The sequence below is a fragment of the Bremia lactucae genome, linkage group LG8 (assembly GCF_004359215.1).
Source record: "Bremia lactucae strain SF5 linkage group LG8, whole genome shotgun sequence".
Taxonomy (NCBI): Eukaryota; Oomycota; class Peronosporomycetes; order Peronosporales; family Peronosporaceae; genus Bremia; species Bremia lactucae.
In genome coordinates, this window is record NC_090617.1 from 3,479,004 (window position 1) to 3,504,319 (window position 25,316).

General features: G+C 45.8%; 3 protein-coding genes across 3 annotated transcripts; all 3 read left to right on the forward strand.

Moving 5' to 3' along the window:
* Positions 1 to 4,746: 4,746 nt before the first annotated feature.
* On the forward strand, positions 4,747 to 8,375 carry CCR75_007123 (uncharacterized protein). Its single transcript, XM_067965187.1, has 8 exons — positions 4,747 to 5,223; positions 5,284 to 5,870; positions 5,952 to 6,076; positions 6,142 to 6,804; positions 6,871 to 7,116; positions 7,185 to 7,323; positions 7,400 to 7,599; positions 7,664 to 8,375. Exons 1-8 carry the CDS (start codon positions 4,841 to 4,843, stop codon positions 8,138 to 8,140), a joined length of 2,820 nt encoding a protein of 939 aa, XP_067815548.1. The 5' UTR covers positions 4,747 to 4,840; the 3' UTR covers positions 8,141 to 8,375.
* Positions 8,376 to 8,527: 152 nt separating this feature from the next.
* On the forward strand, positions 8,528 to 20,095 carry CCR75_007122 (uncharacterized protein; the record flags this gene model as incomplete). Its single annotated transcript, XM_067965186.1, has 1 exon — positions 8,528 to 20,095. One exon carries the CDS (start codon positions 8,528 to 8,530, stop codon positions 20,093 to 20,095), a length of 11,568 nt encoding a protein of 3,855 aa, XP_067815549.1.
* Positions 20,096 to 20,730: 635 nt separating this feature from the next.
* Positions 20,731 to 21,075, forward strand: CCR75_007121 (uncharacterized protein; the record flags this gene model as incomplete). Its single annotated transcript, XM_067965185.1, has 1 exon — positions 20,731 to 21,075. One exon carries the CDS (start codon positions 20,731 to 20,733, stop codon positions 21,073 to 21,075), a length of 345 nt encoding a protein of 114 aa, XP_067815546.1.
* Between the last annotated feature and the right edge of the window lie 4,241 nt (positions 21,076 to 25,316).

Genomic DNA, 25,316 nt, shown 5'->3' on the forward strand with positions numbered 1-25,316 from the left:
GGAGAAAAAAAAACGAACGGTTAGCTATTTCAGTTCCAACCTCAAAAAGGAATGGTGAACCCCAAACACCAATTCCCAAAGGTTTTACTTTTTGTCGTTGCGGGTATCGAACCGGTGACCTGTGGGATGGCACTGCCATGTCTTAGTCGACAGAGCCACATAGCAAGATTTTTCCACAAACTATTCTTGTCATATCATCCCTTGCTAAATTCCTCTATGCACACATATGCATAAAGAGCAACACTTTCGATGAACACATCAAATTTCAAAGTGGCAACTAGTGCACAAGATTATGTACCTTAGAAAGGCTTCTATCTCTTACAGATCAATGCGCAAGCCTTAGGAAGACAATTTACGCTTTAAGATCAAAATGGGAACTGCACTTTATGTTATTATTTAAATCTAAAAAAATACCCTAGCTATTTTTAAATAGATTTTGGCCGCCAGATTTATATCTGGCGGCGACCACACTTGCTACCCATAGTAAATGGGATTTAAGTCACTAACTATTTTAAAATTAGATAAGAGGGTATTTTACCCATAAAGTATTGTACCACAACAACGGTTCCCCGACGGGTGTGTGCCCCATTACACCCTCCCCCATCAGATTGTTGACACCGAGTCTTCATTTGTCACGAGACGGAGCTGGAAGATCTAGTGATGAAGATGAATCGCGCTAACTGTGGGCCAAGCAAAGAGGACGTATGTGCGGTGACGCTAAGAAGTCTACCTGCAAGGTTAGCGTAGCCGTTCCACACGTCGGTGTCATGCTTTAATTTTAGTGACCTCGTGAGCAAACGGATTGCTGAGAAAGTGCGGCACAAGGACACGGCACGGGCCGAAGAAGCAACGGCTCTGTACACAAGCAAGAGAAACGGCAAGCAGCAAGAATCCGTGCTAAAAGACCGTCAGGAGCGTGTTTCAACTGTGGCAAGGTCGACAACTATGCTAGAGATTTCCGTTCAAGTCGTGAACCAAGAGAAACACGAGAAGGAGGGCACGACCACTTCAACGTCGCATTTATATCAGCGGCTGCTGGGTTTTCGACAGTGGCGCGTCTGCACACATATGCAAGGTCCGGGAAGCTTTTGTGTAGTATAAGGAAGTATGTCAGACACGCAGTATATCAAGCGCGAGGAGTAATGTGAAGCTCAAGGTCATCGGCCACGGAACGGTGAAGTTACGCGTTTGGACGGGACATGCTTGGATCGACGCTTGCCTCGAGAGCACTCTCCATGTTGAAGATCTCTCAAAGAATTTATTCTCGCTAACGGCTGCATCAGCGCGATCAACGACAGTAGAGATCACGCGTAACGAGTGCGTCGTGAAACGGGGTGGGCTCCAGTTGCCACTTGAAGGAAGCAGGGCTTTCTGATAAACCTCAACGTTGAGGTTGGTGGGGAATGCCACGTCGTCGAGTGCGAGAGCGATCTATGGCACAGAAGACTGGGTCACTCATCGTACGAGACGATATAGATATGATCAAGGGCGAGGAAATGAAGACCAACGCCGTGTGTGACGTATGCGCGACGTCCAAACAAGTGCGCAAGTCATTCAAGGCAAGCGAGGAAGACAAGGGACTCAGTGAGAGTGTGCATTCTAACGGCATCGTGTGCTCCGACGTGCTTGGACCTATCACTCCAGCTTTAAGATCCGGCTTCAAGTACATTGTGAGTTTCATCATGATGAAGAGCCGGTACGTGACGGTTTTATTCGTTGCGAAAGAAGAGTGAAGTTGTGAGCGCGTTCTCAAGGTTTTATCGGAAGATCAAGATAGCGTCTCACAAAGATCAAGATTGTTCGAAGTGACATCGTGGCGAGTATCGAGACACGGCAATGGACAACTTCTGCAAGCAAAAGTTTATCAAGCAATAGTTCACTGTTCCGTTTAATCCTGAACGAAATGTTATGGCAAAGCGCATCAATCGAACTCTGGTAGAGATGACGCGCTGCATGCTTAAGAACAGCGGTCTCGCCAAGACTTACTGGCGCGAAGCGTTAATGACAGCGGCAGACATTCGGAATGTGATTCTGAACTCGTCAAACAAGAAGTCAAGTCCGTACGAGATAGTGTTCAAGCGAAAGCCGCGCATCGACCAATGCACGTGTTTGGTTCGCAATGCCACACGCACGTAACGAAGGAGAAGCGATAGAAGTTGGACGATTTGGGCGTGAAGTGTTATTTTCTTGGCTACGCAAAGGATCACAAGGCGTACCGACTACTTAACGCGGATGATGGCTTGATTATGATTTCAAGAAGCGTGACACTTGCTGAGCATTCCACTTCGAAGGGAACGAAAAGGGAAGACGAGAGAACTATCGACATCATTGAAGATGAAGAAAAGTTGGAGACGTCGAAACTTGACAACAATGGTGTGGAGCTTCCAGCAAATGACGAAAGGCTTCGGACTCCGCCACTAAGAGCAAGCCCTTGATCCGCTTCGTGTGTTAGTGGTCGCCAAAACGAATCCAGTGTTTAAGGTCAGATTCCTACTCGAGCATCAAGCACGCCCGGGAGAGACGGCCAAGATGAGTGGATGGTACGACCTGTTCGAAAGAAGTGCAGTGTAGCTCACTACGAACATGATGGAGAACAAGCTTCGATCTACGAAGAAGTATTAATAAGTAAGAACAAGAAAGAGTGACTGGAAGCGATGAAGAGCGAGATGCAGTCACTCAACGAACATAGCACGTGGACGCTAGTGGACATGCCACCGAACGAGAAGGCTGTTAGCTGCAAGTGAGTTTTTCGGATCAAGCGCGATCCAAGTGGAAATATTGTCAATGTCAAGGCACGATTATTTGCGAAAGGATTTACGCAGCGACCAGGGATCGACTTCGTCGAGACTTTTGCGCCAGTGGCACGCAAAGAGTTGATCAATATGGTGTTAGAAATTGCAGCAGCTGAAGACTTGGAGGCAGAAAATGTCGACGTTGATACCGCATTCTTGTATAGAGAAGTTGATGAGGAGATCTTCATGGACCAACCCGACGGTTTTGAAGATCAACAAAATCCGATGAAGAAGTGTTTGCTGCATAAAGGGCTGTATGGCACGAAGCAAGTGGCGTGGCAGTGGAACAGCAAATTAAACCAGCATCTGGAGAACCAAGGATTCAAAAGCACTTCAGCAGATCCGTGTGTATTCAATCAAGTGTCAAACGACGAATACAGCATCATTATAAACTACGTGGATGGCCTCTTGCTGTTCGGCAAGACTATGGAGAACGTTACGGACAATAAGAGTGCGCTAAAGCAAGAGTTCAGAATCAAGGAGCAGCTTGGGGGTCTCAAGTACTGCTTGGGGATCGAGATTCGCCGCAAGCGCGACGAACACTTGATCAAGATGAGCCAGAAGGCATATATCAGGCGACTCTCCGAAAAGTTCGGAATCGAGCATTGCAAGGACGCGCACACACCAGCGGATAACAACTCTAAACTGGTGAAGATGCCTGAAGAGGAAGCGTTTATACCTAAATTTTCGTATCGCGAACTGGTGGGTGCATTAATGTACATAGCGACTTGTACACGACCAGACAATGCGCATGTGGCTGGCGAAGTTGCTAAGTTCTGTGAGCGCTACGGGGAGCCACACTGGGTGGCGGCCAAGCGAATTCTCAAGTACTTGAAGACGACTAAAGATATCAGCATTGTATTTAGCGGCGTATACACGGGAGAGATTATTGGATCCGCAGACGCAAACTGGATAGGCGACTTAGACACGCGGCGTTCAACGACAGGATATGTGTTCTTCCTGAACGGCGGCACGATCTCATGGAAATCCAAGCGCCACCAACCGTTGCGACATCAAGCACCGAAGCAGAGTATATCAGTCTGTACAGCGCAGCTCAAGAGGCAGTCTGGCTTCGAAATTTGATATAGGACTTGAAGTAGAAGCCGAATTTGGCGACGACGATTCTTCAAGACAATCAAGGATGTATTGCGGTGGCCAAGAATCCTGTCTACCATTCGCGTACGAAGCACATCGACATCAAATGTCATTTCTTGCGTGAGAAGGTGGCAAGTGAGGTAATTGCGCTGGAGTACAAGCCGACGGAAGAAATGATCGCGGACGGGTTGACCAAGGCTCTTTCAAGAGATAAGCACACCATGTTGATTATAGGACTCGGCATGGCGGCATAACGGCATCACTTCGAGTGCACATCAAAGGAGAATGTTGAAGATTGATGCGTTCATCGAAAGTGTTGCGCTTTATGCATATGCGAGCACATAGGAAATTTAGCAAGGGATGATACGACAAGAATAATACGGAGAAATAGTGTGTGGAAAATTCATGCTATGTGGCAAGGTTTAGCACTACTGTAGTTCGAAGCCTTATTTGCGTGAGTATTCACAGCAGACATTATTGAGAAATAGTATTTATTTAATGCAGTTAGAAAGAGTTCCAATACATACGCTTCGTGGTCGTCTGTTTCACTTCTCGCAGTCGATCCGTTTCTTCGTGAAACTCCCAACGGCCGTAAATAGTCTCATCGTGGCGGCGGTTACTATGCACTGGATGCAATTCTGTCAATAACTGCAACTTTCGCTATTCACCTACACCTGTATTAGTTACAAATCGTTATACCAATTCATGGAAGCTGCGAAACCAAGTGTGCGAGAGGAGCTTCAATCGCATTTTTATCCAATCTTTTTATCTCCTTATTTATTACCAATAAACTGTTATCTCGAAACTTTGCACTTTGCCGAGTACGGCGACCTTCACTCTTGCGCGCAACCATTGCGCACGACGCGAGTAAACTACCGCCGACGAAAGTCGACGGAGGCCGCAAGCGCCCTCGGGACGCGCATTTGCACCTCCCGACGCGGCGAAAAATTACTATGGAGGTTATGGATGACAAGGAGAATCAGCCGCCCGAGGCTGCCGTCGAGTCGCTCCAGGAAGAGCTTCCCTTGCCTACAGTGCGGTACGCTGGCGCACAGGATCAACCGACGCAGATTTTGCACTTTGGTGAGTCTGCGCGCTCTTTGTTTATGTTGGATAAGGCCTCGGAGAAGCGCCTGCGACTTGTAATTGCGCTTAAGGATGCCCCGCGGTCTGTGGCGAAGTGGCTCGAATTACTTCGTTGCCCTTTGACGGGAAATCCGACTAGATACAGCAAAATGCGGCTGCTTAGACGTGCGCTGACGTGCATCGACTCCGAGAAGGCACGTCGGACTGCGGGATACACGGAGATAAGCATCATGCTGGCAAAGCTGAGCGAGTATGTTGGTAATCGTTAATACGACTTCTGAAAGGGTTGACAGTTTTTAAATGTTGGTAGTTCTGAAGCTGGCGTGAGAAAGAGCTTTTGCGAAATGAAGAGACGCCGAGTGGGTGAGAAACAACCGCTTTTGTATGAGGAGGAGGCTGCTTTTGAGCACGCGACAGGCAACATGGTCACAGCCAAGGAAATCCTCGAGCGTGGAGTGCAAAAAGAGGCATTTTCGATACTGGAGAAGGAGGAAATGCTTGAAAAGGTTGTTTCGGGCAGAGCAGGATGGGTTGCGGCCTTTTCAGGCACTCAACATGAGCAAAAGGTATTGGCAATGAAAACACGGATGCAAACATTACGACATCATACAGAAGAGCCATTGAGTATTGTCACTACACCACGTGGACTCGATCCCTTTCTACATTCGGCGGAATCCACACCAATTGGTAAAAGACGAGACAGTTCGGAGTCCATGGCAATGACACCATTAGAAGCCACGCCAGTCAGTTATACGCGCGTCGAAGCAGGCTACCTGACAGCATCAAAAGTTATTAAAGCACCAGTGCTTACGACACCCTCGCTTCCGACGCGCTCGAATTTTAAATCGCAGACGACTTCTAGAAAGACGCAGCTCCTCCCGTTACGTTTTCAGCATGGTATGTCCTAATGTCTTTACAAAATTGATGTGTTGTTGCACTAAATAAAGAGAATGCTTTGTTGGTACATATTGACTTCAGCTGGCCCACCGCTTCGTGTGATTGCTATTAATGAAAATCAAAGCGACGATGACGAGGATGACGACGCTTTGATGGGAAGTCAAGCTACACCAATAAAACCTGAAAAGGCTGACACTTCAATAAAGGTTTTAGGCTTGAAGCTACTATGTGACGTTTTTTGGCAGCTGATTTTTTGTGATTGTATCCACAGAAACCTGCGATTAAGTCTCCGAGGGTTATGACGAATTTTTCGAAAAAGCTTACGTTCGATGTGGGAGATATAAATCATATCTTGAAATGGAACCCACACAAAGAGAAGGCAAATAAATTGATGAAAAAGGAAAACTTGCCAAGTATCCCTGCAACTGATTTGAAAAGTATTGAATTCGATTTTAATCATTCGGCGAAGCCTACAGTATCGGAAGTACTGTTGAAGATTCCTGAGACGTATAAACTACCCGAGAAAGCAACTGGAAATCTGCCTGAGCTTCCATCAAGAGAAAGAACAGAATCTGAGCTACCATTGAACTGCAGAGATGTGTCGCCTGTCTTGACAGGCGCGCCCGTGACGGTGCACAGTTCATATGTTTCCGAAAATCCCTCACCACGAGTGCATAGGCCATTCCCGTGGGAACTTAAAACAGATGCAGTGCGGACAGAACCGCTAGAATGGACAAGCTATAACATGCCCTATGATGTTGAAGAAAATCGATCTCCAAAGCGCCAACACATGGATCCAGCAGTAGCTGTAGCAACAAAGATCGCGGTTTCGAGCTCACCTGGCTCTGTGTCGTCGTTGTCGTCTCCATTGGTATCTTCAATGAGCAATACCACACCTCAAGATGCATTAATGTCTCTGACAGGCAAAGTTATGGTATGTGCATGCTGCCGTTTGCTCACAAGAAGGTCCTACTGATCTTGTAGTTCTGTGCTTCCATAGGTAAACGGTCAGAAATATATAAAGCTAGAGCAAATTGGCAGTGGTGGGAGCAGCAAAGTTTACCGAATGCTCGGGCCAGATCTTAAAATTTATGCCTTGAAGAAAATCAAGTTGAAGAAACTGGATGCAAAAACCGTCGCTCAGTTCACAAACGAGATCGAGCTTTTAAAACTGCTGCAAGGGAACCCATACATAATCAAGCTCATTGCTGCAGAACAGGATCTGCAACAGCGGCAGATAAATTTGGTAATTCGAGGCTTGTAAGCCCTTTCATTTGAATCGTCACATTAACCTATATGCATTGTTGCGCTTAGATAATGGAACACGGGGAAATCGATCTTAGCGAGCGTCTTCGAGATTTGAAGGGCGGCATGGATGAAAACATGATTCGAGTAATATGGACTCAAATGCTTAAAGCCGTGAACGCCATTCATCAAAAGCGAATAATTCATGGTAAGAGCATTGTGGCAGCGAAGTTTGTGAGTAATGTATTAACCTTATTGACCTGCTTAATATTATGATATTTAAGGCGATTTGAAACCAGCGAATTTTCTATTTGTAAATGGAGCTCTTAAACTGATTGACTTTGGCATTGCGAAGACAATTTCAAACGACACGACAAACATTGAACGCGATAGTCAAGTTGGCACAGTCAATTTCATGTCCCCTGAAGCTATTCAGGGCAATTCCACTTCAAATGGCCAGCGTAATCCTAAAGGGAAAATGAAGGTTTGTCAATAATTAAAATTTGTAACGAAGCAAAGCTCACGAGCTTCTTTTGTTTACTATCTAGGTTGGGCGTGCAAGCGATATATGGTCGTTGGGGTGCATACTGTACCAGATAGTGTACTCAAAGCCTCCATTTGGAGACGTGCAGAACATCATTGAGAAGTTTCGATGCATTATTGATCCAGCAGTTCCAATTAATTTCCCGGCACTGCAGAATAAAGACTTGGAAGACGTGATTCGCTCTTGTTTACAAAGAGATCATCGGCTCCGGCCACCAATCGTTGGAGAGAATGGCCTATTGCAACATCTATTCTTGCGAGTTGGTGGCGCCAGTGCAGCATCAACACCCATGACAATGACCAATGCGCCGCAAGTGCTCTCACAACTCGGTGATTTTATGCGCTCTCAGGGAGTAGCGGCTAGTCGCGTGAATATGTTCGTGGCCATCGGACAAGATTGTTTGCAAACTGTAAGCAATGGAATTCCTCTACCCTCGAGCTACGTAAGCAATAATACACAAGAGCGACGGACGGATATTTAAGGTGACATTCGTGCTGAATTTTGTATAAGTGGATCTTTTTGAATATGGGAGTAAGCAGTACCTTTGTAATACATTTAATAATGATTAACTCAGTAGACAGTACTTGGACAGGTATGCTGATATTTATGAATTAAAGCAGATAAATAAGTGTAAATGGGACTTGACGCGGAACTAATAATGAGAATTGTTTGGTGGAAGAACCATTGAGATGGACAAAAAGGGACCCCGCGCAACAAAACTGACCACCGTTAGTCATCTGTCAACCTGGCGCCATCATTCCTAGTGTCATCATCAATCCAACTGTCGTACTGTATATCCTAGAGCTTTTCCTTCCCATCTTAGCACTCGGGAATTTTTGTAGTCGAAATTATCTCAAAGGATTCAAGAATGGCTGACAGTCGTGACGGAGATCGCCGTGATAGAAACAATGAAGCGGGTAGATGGTCACATGACAATCGTACCTATGGTACTGGCCGAGGTCGTGGTCGTGGTCGAGGTCAAGGTCGAGGTCGAGGAAGTGACCGAGGCAGGGGACGTGGTTTTCAGGGTAGTAGTTCAGAAAGTCGAGGACCATCCCTGCCACTCAATCCGTCGAATCTCCAGTTTGTACGCTCGGTATTGAAAACGTGTCCGAATCACAAGCTACAGACAGTAGTTGAGCAAATGGACAAGGCGTGGCTGAGTAGCTGGCAAGGTATTGACGCGCTTCCTTTGGATGGATTAAAAGTGCTGCTATCGGCATTGTCAAGATTACCGTATTCAGTATCGATCGCTCCACCCCCACTTTCTGCAATATGCAAAGCGGTGAGTGCATTACTGGGCCAAACTGCACACTTGCAACGAAGGGAAGAAGCTTTGGATGGTAATGATGAAACACTTGAAATTGTGGAACTAGTTGAACGCGTCGTTCAGCGATTGTTGAAATTTACGTGGGATTTGGAAAAAGATGACGTTAAAGATGCTTTAGATGGAATGATTGCGGATGCCGATACAAAACTAAATCTCCGTCTAAAAACTCATCGTCCAATTCGTGATCGACTGTCAACGCTTTTGACTGAGATGGACAAATCTTGGACAATCAAAGTCAAAAGACGGAATGCAACCCACTTACAGAAACGGGGAGCAGCCCCTGATTGGCGTCACCCGACGGTGGCGTGGCTTGTTGATTACAAACATTTTCAACCAACCGTGCTGCCGAAGTTGCAGCACCCCCGCACAGGTGAAGGACGGGTGTATGAAAGCAGTGATGAATACTTTACGACCATTGTAAACTTGTGGATTGGAATGACGTTTGTAGAAGGAAATAATGCATTGCTGCCTCACTGCACCGTAAGAATGGGCGACTCGGCGTGCGATCAACCTTTGTGGCCATTTCCAGGAAAACAAACCTCGATTAATTGCCGAAATTCTCAATGCAATGGGTATGCGACCTTTGTGTGTGCTCATCGGCAGCATGTAAAGGGTTATTGCACCAACTGTGCGAATGAATACCAGAGGCGACTTCGTGGTCCTCCCTCTAAATACGCGTCTACCCACATTTACGATGGTAAGGTTTCTCAGGTCAAATACGATGGCACGATACGAATTGAACAAGTGGCATCGCGTCGACCGCCGTTGAAACCAATTCATTGGAAGACAACGAAGCGTTTGTCGAGCCCCAATCTTGTTGGTGTCGTACGACTTGGGAATCGAGAGGCCTCTCTGAGAGCGACAGATGAAATATATTGGGCGGAAATTATATTTCAGGGCAAGAGTTTTGACGAATTTAGAGCTCGTGAGCAAGGGTGTCTAACCTTTCGTTTGCTTCAGTATCTTGATACACCGGGCAATGCGATGTTGACTCACAATCCTGCTGTTGGAGATGCTGTGGCCATTATTGATTGTCAAACGTTTGTTCCCGAGTTTATTCCCGTATTAAAAGCTCTCGAGATGCAGCGTCAAATGCCTGTGCCATTTCAAAATGGTGCTTTACTGAATTTGTGTGACCAATCCAGTCTTGGACCAAGATTTGATGGGGAGCGATTCGATGCCGATGAAGACGCCATCACTTTCGTGGCGGAGAGTGATGTGTTGATTCGGAACGTGATACAGCTGTCGCTTCTTGATCCTATTGTGGATATTCGACGGGATGAAGCATTACGCTGTCGATTAGAGACCTCTTTAGAGTGTCTCGTACGAAGCGCATCGCTGGATCCTGGACAATTGAAAAGTTTTACGGAGGCTTTGATGTTCCCAGTGCATTGTACACAAGGCCCTCCAGGGACTGGCAAATCGTACTTGGGAGTCGTTGTGGTTCGCGCATTGCTCATTATCCGGGATGTATGGAAACTCAAAAATAGGGAAATTGGTGACCCTCCGATTCTCGTTCTTTCGTACAAGAATCACGCAATTGACGAGTTTTTATTGGATTTACTTCGATCAGAACCGACGTTAAATCATACTAGCACAGCAAGAAACGGTTTTGTCGTTGGCAAATACTACTTGAATAACGGTTTTAAGAAATTGGTCCGTATTGGAGGAGGATGTAGCGAACCGGAGTTGGAGCCGTATCGTGAACGTAATGTCGCTTTTTCGGACCCTCGTGTTCGCATGGTCTCGCAATTAATTGAAGATTGTCAAGGACTGCGTGATCAGTGGCACCAATTTCGAGACTGTTTCTCTCCCATTACCGAAGCCCAAACAATTATGAATGCTGGTGCCGTATCGTTGAGTCGAGAGGAGTTAATATCGGTGCAAAATGTGGTAGCAGTCATGGTATCTGCCGTGGCGATGCTTTTAAAGCTGACAGAATGGTTTTCAGAATACGACGAGAAAAAATCAATGGCAGCGTTAGAAGTAGAAGCAAAGGATGATATAGAGACGGAGGATTTAGCCATGGAAGAGGATGCTTCGCTGGATAATTTAGCACAAATACTGGCAGCAAAGCCAAAATTGGTCAATGATGACATCGTAGAATTGTACAATGGTATTAAGCACTATGACTCTGCAATTGACCCGACGGAAGTGCTATATCAGTGGTTATTGGGCTTTATTCCTCTCCCTGTTTGTGCGTACGATAATACGTGCTCAAATGTACGTTGTGAAACGGGTCTGTTTTGTCTTGAACATTCATGCCAATTTAGTCACGATGGAAAGGAGTTGTGCCTCGAGAAAGTGGTGCATAAACAAGTGTATTGCACAAAACATTTGTGTGTAGCTGAAGAATGCTCAAATTGTCGGATAAACGATGTGCAGTTGTATTGTGACGACCACGCATGCTTTGTATGCTTGGTTCGAGAAGCACAGGCGAAAATTGCTGTCGAAGATCCTCCTCGAAACACGTGCGACCAGCATCCACTGTGTTGGCGTCAAGAAGACGCGTGTGATGAAGTCGCAGAACCCGGGAGTTCGTACTGCAAAATGCATGCTTCCGAGTTGTTTTGCAAGTGGGATGAAAAGTGTACTGAAATTGCGACAACAGGTCGGTATTGTAGTCGTCATCATGCGGAGGCGATGAAAAAAACAACCACGGAAGCATGCGCTGCACGAACGCGGAAGGGGCGACCGTGCAAAGCCAAAGCCTTGACAGGCTCTACGTTTTGCAGAGACCATGTGGGTAAGCGTGATAATGTTGTTGCTGTAGACATTCCTAAAGCTTCCCCGCCAAAACTTGCTGTTCTGACGAAGTCAAAATCGAATGACAAAGTTAATGATCAAGCTTTGCAAGACGATCAATCAAGTCAACTTCTTGAAGTCGAGTGTTCTGCGGAGACGAAGAACGACGAAGAGCTTGGTAGTTTATGCGGCTCGGATAGCGACTTGGATGCTTTTGAAGATGCAATTTCAAACGACAATGGTGATGAAGTGGAGGAATCGGAGCATTTGCAGCATTTGCGTGATGTGTATGAGGTTGAGGACGATTCAATTGACCTAGAGATCGAAGTTGTTGAAGGTGATGGAGGCGAGACTAAGCCATGGGTTGTATCGGATGAGGAACTGCTTAAACCTGATAAATGGCATTGGAAGATGTCGCTTGATCAACGATGGAATGCTCTTGTTTCGGTATTGAGTCTGTGGAGTGACGTGAACACCCGCTTGCAAGGCGCATTTGTGAAGCGATTGGAAGACTTAAAGATTGACTTGCATCGCGAACTTTTGCGTGCCAATTCACGCGTGTATGAAGGTAAATCCGTAATTGGGGGCACGATTACAGGCTGTGTATCTCGGCTTGAAGCTATTCGAACGACCAATCCTTTTGCCATTTTGGTCGAGGAAGCGTCGGAAGTGATGGAGCCACTATTGGTGTCGTGCTTTAGTTCTTCGACGCAAAAATTGGAAATGATTGGTGACCATTTGCAGCTACAACCGTCAGTCATGGGACGCATTGACTTTGAGCGAGTCAATAAGATAAACATATCGATGTTTGAGCGATTGATCAGTGCCCCTCACGATAATCAGGTGCCATCATCAGTCTTATCGATACAGCGCCGAATGCGAAAAAGTATCTGCGATTTAACTCGCAGCTTTTATGACGAAATTACCGTGATAGAAGATCATGAAGTGTGTGGGACCAAAGTTCTTGGCGGAACGACGCGGAGACGAGGAATAGTGCCGCTCTTAGATGCATGTGAGGGACGAGGACGTGAAGTGCCGGGTGTGTCTCCCCATATCTTTTTTTGGACGCATTCGGGCAAGCAAGAACGAGCGTCTGTTGGGCTGTCACGAGTGAATCATCAGGAAGCTAAAATGACGTGCCAGCTTGTTAAATACCTAGTACATTGTGGCGTTCCAGCCACGTCCATTGCAGTGCTCACGCCATACAAGGGACAATTGATGCTGATGCGGAAGAAGCTGATGGACTATGGCATGAAGAAAATGACGAAAGGTCCTGATTCACGTGCTGTTCCGTCGTGTTTCCTGTCAACTGTTGACCGTTTTCAAGGTGATGAAGCGGATATTGTCATTGTATCGCTTGTAATTGATGGCAAGTCGCGGACACCATTTGTAAAGCTTCAAAATCGAATGATTGTCTTGCTCAGTCGTGCTCGATTAGGATTGTACGTCGTGGGCAATGTCGAGTACTTTGGCGAGACACCACATTGGCAAAAGACGCTATGTCTTCTCGAGAAAGATGCCGAATCGGATAGCGCAGAGAACAATTGCGTTTCAATTTATACTGGACGTCAAATTGGCCCTGCGCTTCCAATTTGTTGCCCTGAACATCGAAGCTCTGTAACGGAAGCAAAAGACGAGAGTGACTTGAAACTCGGCTTTTGTACTGTGGTGTGTTCGACTCGACTCTCGTGCTCTCATGAGTGTGGCCTTTTGTGTCATTGGCCGCAAGTTTCGATGCATAATACAAAATGCAATGTGGAAGTTCAGTCTCGCTGCAGTCGCCATCCTCAAATCCTCAAATGCTCGACAGTGACGGCGTTGGCAGGACCAGTGGATATAGACGAAGCATTAGTTAAATATCAATGCCCTAGTCACGTTGACGTGGCTATGCCCTGTGGTCATCGACGAGCAATGAAATGCTATGCTCACGCTGATATTGAAGCGGGTCGCGCGAAATGGCCTGTGTGCAATAAGGAAGCGGTTGCACCGTACGTATATCCAATTTGTAAGCACATTCGAAAGTGCACCTGTAGCGAGTTTGATCGTTTTTCCAAGGGCCATGCACCGCTATGTAGTGAAAAAGTCGACTTTACGCCTCCTTGCGACCACATTGTGACGCTCTTGTGCCACGATCGACAAGAGTATATACAACAAACGCGTCGTTATGTGTGTCAAGAGAAGGTGAATGTATCACTGCCTCGATGTGGGCATGAGACGACAGTACCGTGTCCTACAGCCGAGGCATTGCTGCTATGGACTGGTAATGTGTGTCCAACATTGGATCTTGTGCAAGAAGAGGTTTCGTACGGTCCAAAAGATTACTTTTGCAAACAAAAAGTGAAGTTTCAACGACGGTGTGGCCATTTTGAAATGGTTCGGTGTGAGAGAGCATTTGAGTTGGCGGAAAGTCCTTCACGGTGTAAGGAACCGGTTGTCGTCCAAAACCCCGAATGTGGTCACGAGTGTTCCATGGCCTGTTTTGAAGTCAAGCGATTGCAAAACAAGGTTGCACAATTTTCTGCCCAACCGGACATGAATCCAGTTCAAAGAGTGTGTGAAGGAGATGACAGCAACTACCGCAATTATGGGCTTTTGCTGAAATGTAGCGAAATTGTCACGTTTATTCGAGCGTGTGGCCACACGTCGCAGAGGAATTGCAGTGAAGCTCGTCATGTCACGACTCATTGCGATGAAATTGTGACTACTGCCCTACCGCTTTGTGGTCATATGGTGCGATTACCCTGCCATTCTAGCCAGCAATTAAGCGCGTGGCAACCATGGGAAGCCCAGACACTTTCAATTAAACGTTTGCACGATGAAAGCATATTTGAGGATACGGTGCCTATCCCTACTTCGTGTCCAACAGCGCTCCGATCGGTCATAAGCAAGTGTAGTGCCGCTGTGCGCTATCGACGAGTCACGACATGTGGACACGAGGTTGAAATGAAGTGTTGCGACGCATTTGAGCTGTTGCACGGCAAGAAAAAATCGATAGAATGCCGTGCTCGTGTTGTAAAACAATTGAAGTGTGGTCACGAAGTGCCCATGACATGTAGCGATGATCAAGACAGCGTCATTTGCCACGAGTCGGTTACGAAGCAATGCTGGAATTTCGCGACTTGTTGTAATCACGTCTCAGTGTCGTGCAAGGCGTCAGCAAAGCCAGTTTCTTGCTTGAAAGAGACGACATGGCGATGCCCAATAAGTCATTCGTATCAATTGCCGCTGTGCAGCAAGGGCATTCCATCTGATTGTCCCGGCTGCTCAAAAGCTACGTTGGATTTTGAGATTAAACTCACACAGCGCATCTTGAGTGACCAGATGCTTTTCTCTTGGTCTTTTGACGCTGCTCCTTTGTTTCCAGACATGGATGAGGTGACGTCTATAACTATTTCATTGGCGAGTAAAAAAGATTTTTTGATTCGAAAAGTCAAATTACTCGAGAATTTTAAAAGAAGCCTAGACTCGGGTCTTGAATGGCAAAATCCTTTGTTTAAGCTATCCCAAGTACCATTCTTTGTAATCTTGAACCGCAAGCTTCAAGGCCTTGTGATTGAAAAATTTGAAATGCAAGATTTCGGAAGTCTTCAGACTTTTAATGGGATTGAAGTCTATGAAGCCACGCAAGACAATTTTGAACGAGTGGTAAATGGAAGTGCTGCATCGCTTCTATTTGGTCAGTTGTACACTTTGAAAGCGTTGATCAATCCAGTGGATATTCCAAAGACAAAGGACAAGAAAGGAGGGAATATACGAACATGGATCAACCGACAGTCGTCAAACGGATATGATGCAATGTATCGGGATGCCAGAGGAGAAAAGAAAGGAGGGACGTGGATTGTATGGAATCCGCATGCAATGCTTCCACTCTATCGAGTGGAACTAACGAAAACAAATCGTGAGAAAGTGATGCTGTGTTTGCCCAAGTCGAGTCAGCTTAGTGTACAGCCTCGGCAGGTATTTTTTAAAAAGCCGAGCGGGGTTTCGAAGGAAGATCACGAAATACTTGCGACGAAAGCAGCGACTGTCATCTCGAATGCCGATATTCACAAGTTACGCGATCTTGTTGCGACTGTTAGTCCTTATTTCGAGAAGCTTAACGTATGGCATACATGGGAGGGACAAACTTTGTCAACAGGAGCGGTAGAAGCGATTCCACAGCGCACCGAGAAAACACTTGCGTCAAAGCTGTGCTTTGTCCCGATGTCACTTGCAAATAGTGCACAGCAGAGGGCAAAGGCGCCATTTGGTGGCTACAAGTATGTGCAGCTCTTGCAGTCACAAGGAAAGCTTAAGGAAGATGGCGACTTGTTTATAGCTTTGGAATTACTGACTGTACGAAAGCAAGATGTCAGCGAATCGCGGTCAAAATTAGAGAGCTATGTGACTCGAGTCTGTGGCCAGGAGGGAGGGTATGCCCACCCGCTTGTTATTGTAGCAATCGCGCGCTTGGCAGCTCGTTTGAGTAAGACTCCAGCGTCGGAGATTCAGCGACAGTTACTTGAAATATTTACCAAGCTGTTTCCAGCGGCTAGCAGTGTTTGGTTAACGGAAGCAGAGATAGAGCTTGTACGAGCAAAGTGTAGCCTTGGCCTTGGAAGTGGCGCAGTCCTTTCGAGTGCGGTGTCACTGGAGGACCGATGGGAAAACTTGAAGAGCCAATATGGCTGTAGGTCTGAAGCAATGGACGAGCTTTTAAACCTCGTTGGACTTAAAAAAGTGAAACACGCTGCGGTGAATTTATTTCGAAACGCCATGATTTTGCAGCAGATGACGGCTACTCAACGCAAGAAGAACACGATGTCGTTTAATTATTGCTTTGTGGGGAATCCTGGTACGGGCAAGACGACGGTTGCGCGATTATTTGCTAATGTGCTAAAAGATTCGCGACTGCGCAGCTCGAATCAATTTGTTGAATGCACTGCGCAGCAATTGAAGGACGATGGTGCGGCTGAGTTCCGCTTGAAACTCAAGAAAGCGTCAGGAGGAGTGCTATTTATTGATGAAGCTTATGAGCTGGATCCTGTGGGCGATTTTAAAGGAAAGCCGATTGTAGCGGAATTGTTGACTGCTGCGGAAGATAAGCGGGACGTCTTGTCAATCATATTGGCAGGATATCACGATGATATTCAGAAGAAGTTGTATGCGTACAATGACGGTCTCCCGTCACGATTTGAAGAAGTAGTGTTTGAAGATTTTGATGCGCACGAGTTGGAAGCCTTGTGGGATGATAAAGCGCAAGATTGCGGGTGGGAGTATGAACAAGCGATTGCCAAAGTTGCATGTCGACGCCTTGCGAAAGCTGCTGGGAGGAAAGGATTTGGCAATGCCCGTGCTGTAAGGAAATTGTTTGAACAAGCCGTAAAAGAGGCAATGGCGCGAGAAGACTTTGATGGACAGCTCAAGTTTCAAACGGTCGATTTACTTGGCGACCGTCCATCAACGAATCCCAAGCTACAAGCTGTGCTATCTGAAGTCGAAGAGAAGACAGGTTGGCAAGTAATTAAACAAGAGCTTAGAAACTTGGTGAGGGTTAGTGATGAGAATTATGAGCGGGAATTAAAGGGCCAGGAAACCGTACAAATATGTTTGAATCGGCTGTTCTTGGGCAACCCTGGTACTGGCAAAACCACGTGTGCAGGATTCTATGGTCGTATACTAAAGGCGCTTCATTTTTTAAGCAATGGCGACGTTGTCAAGAAGACTGCTGGGGATTTTATCGGTCAACACGTTGGTGAGTCTCAAACAAAGACGGCGCAAATTCTAGACATGTCGAAAGGGAAGGTCGTGGTGATTGATGAAGCGTATAATTTGAATGATAACATGTATGGAAAACAAGTGTTGGATGTCTTGGTGGAGAAAGTTCAAGGCACGGACAGTGACGATATTGCCGTGGTATTGATTGGATACAAGCATGAAATGCTTGAAATGTTGCGAACGCAGAATCCGGGTTTAACACGTCGGTTTCCGCTCGAGTCTGCGTTTAATTTCGAGGACTATACAGCACAAGAATTGCTCGATATTGTCGAGTGGAATTGTGCAAAACGAAGTCTGATATGTCCGCATGACGTTGCCGAGGCCTTATTGAAAAAATTGGCGCTTCAAAAGACACAGCCACACTTTGGCAATGCTGGTGCGGTTGAGCAATTGTTGAAACAAGCTGCTGGGCAAGCAATGCGTCGTCCTATGGTGAATGGAATGACAGTATTAACGTTAGAAGACATTGGCATGGACGCGTCCGTTAACACGTTCAAAAAAGATCCGATATCTTTGCTGAATGACTTGTACCGAATGGATGCGATTAAGGAGCAGTTGATACAGCTTCAAAATCAATTGCTCGTTGCCGACCGCGAAGGTTGGAGTCTTCCTCAAGTGGGTCATTTTGTCTTTCGTGGCTCGCCTGGTACGGGAAAAACAACGGTTGCTCGTGTCATGGCGGAGATTTTACATGGGATGGGAGTCTTGGCATCAACGAAACTTGTTGAGACGTCTGGGCTGGATCTTACTGGTCAGTACGTTGGTCAGACGAAGGAGAAAGTGACGCAAAAACTCGGTGACGCCAAGGGGGGATTATTGTTTATTGATGAAGCGTACATGTTGGGTACTGGAACATATGGAGAAGAAGCGATGACGACTCTTGTCGCGGCCATGACGGATCCGTCGTATGTGGGCATGGTTATTATCGTTGCCGGGTATCCTAAAGATATGGATGAAATGCTTGATCGCAATGTCGGTCTCAAGAGTCGATTTACGCGATTTATTGATTTTGCTGACTGGGAAGCGCAAGATGCTGTGGCATTTTTAGGCAAGCAAGCGGAAACGGAAAATTTTGAAGTTACGAGCCAAGCTGTCGCGTCTATACACGAAACGTTTGTAGAACTCAAGACATTAAGTGATTTTGGCAATGGACGGGATGCTGTTCAAATGTGGAAAACTTTGCTGCAATGCCGTTCTCAACGTGTTGTTAATGAACCTGAAGAAGAACGGACGATTACTGATCGAGATGCTGAACAAGCTGGTGAAATTCTCATTGCAGCACGTCGAGGTGGGGGCGTATTAGGCAAGAATATCGTGTCAACTGAAGATCCGTTGCAATTACTTGATCATTTGTATCGAATGGATCAAATTCGCGATCAATTGTCTCGATTACGAATGGAAATGGTAGTTGCCAAGCGCGAAGGCACTGCACGTCCAAATGTCGGCCACTTTGTCTTTCGTGGGTCGCCTGGTACTGGTAAAACGACGGTCGCACGAGTAATGGCTCAAATTTTGCATGCCATGGGGGCTTTGGCGAGTACGAAACTCGTCGAAACGTCGGGGTTGGGTCTAACGGGTGAATATCTTGGTCAAACGAAGAAGAAAGTGACGGAAAAGCTCGTGGAAGCCAAAGGTGGGTTGTTGTTTATTGATGAAGCTTATGAACTTGGAAAAGGTCAGTATGGTGAGGAAGCCATGACCACATTGGTCGCTGCGATGACGGATCCGAAATATATGGGTCTTGTGCTTGTCATTGCTGGTTATCCGAAAGATATGGACGTAATGCTGAATCGGAACGCAGGATTAAAGAGTCGCTTTACGCGTTTTATTAATTTTCCAGATTGGGAAGCCGAAGATGGTGTGGCATTCTTGCAAGGCAAGGCCGACAGCGACGAGATGAAGTTAGGACGTGGAAGCAAGGAGATTTTGTATCAGCTTTTTATGAAACTCAAGAAATTGAAAGGATTTGGCAATGGGCGAGACGCCGATCACGTATGGAAGGAGTTGCTTCAGTCTCGTGCCCAGCGTGTCTTCAATGCGTCTGAAGACGTGCGTTGTATCACAGCAGAAGATGCCGTCATGGCACGGGATTTGGTTCTTGCGGCCCGTCGTCCTCCAGACGGACCACTTCTTACCCAAAAGGTTGTGTCAAGTGAGAGGGTCCAAAGTCAAAATCAAGAAGCTTCACTTTTGCCGGAATGCTTGTCTGATATGATGGAATGGCAGGAGGCTACCATGACGCTAGAAGAGGATGTGGAGGAAGAGGAAGTGGCTGAGACGGAGGAGACTCCAACAATTGATGCATTAGAAGACGAAGCGAGTTGCAATTGTGAACGGGATCCAGGAGTGTCGGATGAAGACTGGGAGGAATTAGAACGAGCGAAAGCAATGTACGCAGCACATCTCAAGAGTTTAAAGCAAGCTCGTGACGAAGCAAAACTTGCCGAAGAGCGACGGCGTGTAGCGGCTATTCAGGAGAAAATTCGTCAAATTTGTCCCTGCCCGGCAGGATTTCAGTGGTTTAAAAATGGAAGTGGCTGGCGCTGTGGTGGAGGGAGTCACTTTGTGTCGGATGCGCAGCTGAATAGCCAATTCACCTGTTAAAGCTGCGTTTATAAAGTAGTTTGAATTTTTCTTTTTTGGTTTGTGCTACTTGAGTTGTTGAATATGGTCTTCCCTCTGATAACTTATAGCTCTTTTCCGATTATCCATAGAACGGTTATTACCTATTGGATTACAACGACGGTGAATGTCAAATCCTAAAATTTAGCGGGGGTTTTTAAGGGTTTGCGATATAACTTATCAGAGGGAGGACTTGACTTTATTTTTGCAGCCCGAACATTTTCAGCTTTGGTATAATTTATCTTTATCAGATGTTAAGTTTGAAAGACCAGATGCTGGCAGCTGCATTGGCACATGGCTGATTCCGGTAGAATTAGCGAATCACATTGAAGCAGTTGCCCGTATTTTCTTTTTTCATTAATCTGTCTCCTTCGGTTATACGTCTCGCTTTCTTATATCCGGTGAAAAAAACACTTTTTCCTAAGCGAGCTCGTCCATCTGCTCTATCCGGATGCTACTGTATAGATCTAAGCGCGCAAAGAGTTCTAAACTCCGGATACATTAGCCGGCCATAAAGTTGGAACCTTTGTTGTCTTCTCTGGCTCTCAAATGCTCGTGCGAAGCAGGAGTTCATTGTTCAAATCATTCCACATTGAAGCACGAACATCTTCGTTGCGATGCGCGTGAGGGACTTTCTTGTTGTGATCTTCATTGCCTGCATTGCGGTCTGCAGCAGCTTCTCCAACGCCAAGAACGTCGCCCAAGTTAGTAAGCAAGGTGGAGGCAAGCGACTTCTGAAAGGCGCTGGCATGTCGATCACGAGCAAAACGGGAGTTAATTCTGAAGAGCGGGATCTTGGAGGCGTATACAAAAGTGCAGCGTCCAAGCTTGAATCGATCAGTAAATCCCCTAGCTGGTCAACGTTTAAACTGCATTTTGTCGGCGGTATTGCGAGCACCATCGCAGTACTTTTAGTCTTTGCAGTCGTTGCTCTCACGTGTAACAACGGCTTATTCAAGTAAACAATCTTCCATTTTCATTTTTTTTTCTCGCTACAATTTTTATCTAACTACGAAAGAAACAAATTAATCATATTGTCAATCTGCAAAATAATTTACAATACAAAACAGTATAATTTGCTTTTTTAGTTGCAGCAAAAGACCAATTCAATTTGTCAACGAGCACAAACATATTTGGGTGTCCGTTACATAAGTATTATTTCCAATAAGAAGAAATATACATAATTATTATCTTAATTAAGTTTGACTTTAATGTTCCAATAATACCAAATTTGAAATTAACCATGCAATAAGACATTAGCTCTATTAATTGATGATTTAAGTCCTAATCTACCCCGCCCATCGTTTCAAAGACACGATTGTGGGGTGCGCAAGGAGGCGCCATACTTAGTTAGCTATTAATATAATTCAGCAGTAGATAGAAAATCGTTACGTAGGAAACTAACCACATTAATACAGTTTTACCCTTGCCTAATCGTAAATCCATTGAATTACCTGTGGCTAGCTAAAGACCCTTTGCTACCTAGAAACCTTCCTCAGTACTCTTGTGTACGTGAAGTTTCGAAGCACCCCACGTACACTGTAATCAGTGTAAGGCTAACTAATACTGATCAGTACGAGTTAAAGGTGCCCTGTTACACCTAGTATCACTTCGTAGTCCGTTCAACGGACCACGCACGTTCCGTCCAGCATGGACATGTTCGATGGAGAAGAAAGGAGCTTACAAGCCCGCAAGAAGGTTGTCACGCAACGCGTGAGAGGTTTACTCATTTGAGTGACCTCGAATGGAGAGCGATCAAACGAATGAGTTCGGTCGTAAGCGGGCCAGCCGTTGGCGCTATGATGTTTACTCTGGCCAGAGATGAAAAGCATGCGGCCATAGCCGATTCCGTTCTACACGAACTCGACGGGGCTCAAGAAAAAGTAGCCTTGCTTCACCAGGAAGGCTACCAAAACACAGAGGTGCTGAGAGATCAGTGTGCTCAACAGATGGAATTATTGAGACAGCAGCATTTACTTGCTACTAATGGGTCGACGCTTCCGCGTCGACCCAAAAGTGTAAAGATCGAAATCTTTAAGCTTGAGGCGGTCGAAGCGACTCCCTTTTGAGATAGCTCGTCGAATTAGACGATTCAGATAGAAGCTCGTCGTATCAGTGATGATGCGACGAAAGTGAAATTTGGCATGTCCGACACAGCCGGACGTGCCAAATCTTGGGCGTTGGGGCTCAATCTTCACGACGCACTAGTGTTTGGGTCGTATAAGGTATTTAAGACCCGGCTCCGACAAACATTTGAGTCGCCACGTGCCGAATTCAGGGCTCGAGTCGAGCTCCTGGATTTGAAGCAGGACAAGCGTGACATTCACGCTTATGCCCATCATATACGATACCTGGTCAGTCATATAGTTGGTCATCCAATTGATGAAAAACACAGATTACTGTGTTTATTAAAGGTCGTGCAGACGGTCCTGTTAATTGTCACCTTTTCCGGCTAGAATTAGAGTCGCTAGACCGAGCGATCTCTATAGCGGAACAGGATGACTTTAGTCTTAAACAGGCTTTTAACCACTCTGGTGCTTATCGTCCTCCGAGACGACAATAAAATCGGCACTATATAGAAAACCATCAATCGCCTGAAACTTTCATTATCGGCACGCTTTGTTGCTCGGTGGTGCTAAATCCCACGACGAATCCAGTAGCAGAGGTCGAAACGTGATCAGTCACGGTCACGCCGTTTAAGCATAAAATGTCCTAGTCGGCGTCCATGCTTGGAGCCACCTTGTCGTATTGCGATAATCTTCATTTTAAAGTGGGAGCAAACCAAAAAAAACATATTCAAATTTATTTAAGCATAATGCTCGGTGAATGTCATGCATTATAATCTGATAAGCTCGATAAGACCAATCATTGGAAGGAGCCAATTAAAGTTTTGACATTGAAGTTGCCACAATGTTCTACGAACCCCTGAATATGATTCACTAAGCTAGACTAGCTTGAATAACTCCCTGGGTTGCATAACCTACTAGCTTTATAGAGATAAGTGACTTTTTAAGTCTTCAAGTCTTTCTTTGACTAATGGAGTAATTTGGCTCCGCTTCAGCATTCACGTTCCATCCAAAATCAAAATCACAGCGTCCCTTACGTGTTCAAAAATGTCGCGACTTGGCCGCTACTTATATCTCATTTTTGAAGAATCCTACCAACAATCTAGCGATGATTGGAGGCTACTTGGCTAGTAAACAAGGTCACCAGACGAAAATTATCAAGACTCGTGTAACGGGGTGTATCGTTGCATGAAATAAACAATTAAAGGAATTTAATTCATATATTATTCAAAAGGTACATAAAATTTGGAGAATATTACTTTGCATGGTAATATAATAGAAGCTTATCCCTTAATCAATGTATATTATTATATCGACTTTCTCCGCGGTCCAGTCAATGCTGGACGCGTGCAAAGAGAAAGACAGATAAGACTTTATTACATGTTTTGTATTAGTTTATAATTAAGTTAGTATAAAATAGATAGGAACAGAAAAACTTGTTTATATCAAATACAGTTTTTAATTAAACCTCTTTAAAGCAAGTGTTTTAAAGAGAGTCTTCCTCTGCACGTACTAGTGTACGTGAGGCACCCTTCGCACCGAGGCAGTGCGAAGTGGACTTGTACTGACGCAGTACAAGTCAGTAGTGCCCCATTACACCTGGTAGCACTTTGTAGTCCGTCCAAGGACCACAGTTCCATCATCTAACATGGACATGTCAAATGATAGTGGGAATACGCATCACGTTTCGCGTGATAGCTACTCCTTTCTTTGTGACATAGAAAGGAGTGCGGTCAAACAATGAGTTTGACCGTAGGGAGCGATGCCATCTTGGCCATGCTGTCCGGTTTGGACAGAGATGCCCTCCATTAAGCCATCGCCAAGTTCATACAACATGAACTTGACGAGGTGAAGGAGAAGGTAGCCTTGCTTACTCAGCAAGGCTCTCGATAGGCAGAGCTGTTGAGATTACAACAGGTACAGACCCCTATACTTGGGATGACGCACACGCGTCGTCCGTAAACCTTAAAGATTGACATCTCTAAGTATAAAGGGAGTCGAAGAAGACTACCTCTTAATATGGTTGTCGAGATGAACGATACCATTAGGGCTCGTCACATCGTCGACGAGCAAATGCAAGTCGTATTTGCTCAGTAAAATTTGGCAGGTCGTGCCAAACGTTGGGCACTAGACCATAAGTTGCGCGACCCATACATCTTTAGGTCGCTAAAGCTCTTGTAGCCCGGCTTAAATAGACGATTGAACCGCCGAGGGCTGAGTTCAGAGCTTGATCAGAGCTTCTGAAGCTCAAGCAAGGCAAGCGTGATGTTCAAGCATATGCCCAGCACATACGACTCTTAGCGAGCTGTATTACAAATAACCCAGTCCATGAACACACGTTGATTACGGTGTTCATCCACGGTCTTACGGATGGTCTCGTGAAGATCCACCTGTTCCGCTTGGAACTAAATACGCTTGAAGAAGCGATATCCGTTGCGGAACAGGAGGACTTTAGCATGAGACAGGCTCAAGCTAGTTCGTCATCATATCGTCCTCCAATTCGACACGAACTGGGAGGCCCAGAATCCATGGACCTCTTTTACGTTGAAAGCGAGAGACCTCGCTTTTCGAGCAATAAGCGATTGCAGAAATGCCATCGCTGCCAAAAATCAGGACACCACGCTCATGAGTGTAGTGCCCCACGCCCAGTACCGAAAGGTACTGAGCGTACTTATGGACCGAAAGCCAAAAAGGGCATTGGTCGCGGGTCCGACGTTGTTGCGAAATCGCAACAGCGAGGCGGAACGCCAAAAACGGTCGGGGTCAGTAGGCGCAACGACCTACTGATCCAGCAACTCTCGAGAAAATTTGCAAATCTCTTGACTAAAGTTGCTCCAGACACACAATCATTATGGTCTCTGCACCTGGTGATGAGGTATCCCTTATCACCTTAAATTAAAAGTGACAAATGATTTGTCACTTAGAGCCGTAGTGGACTGTGGAGCGTCGAATAACTTTATTCGTCGTCAGTCGCTAGAGGGTCGTAGGCTCAAATATGTTGAGCGCGACATCCCTCCAAAGAGGATGACGGTGCGTCTAGCGACAGGCGCATCGATAACAGTAATGAAACGCATAGTGAAGCTTCACTACACGTTAAAATATTTACAGTACGATGATGATTTCTTCGTACTGTATTT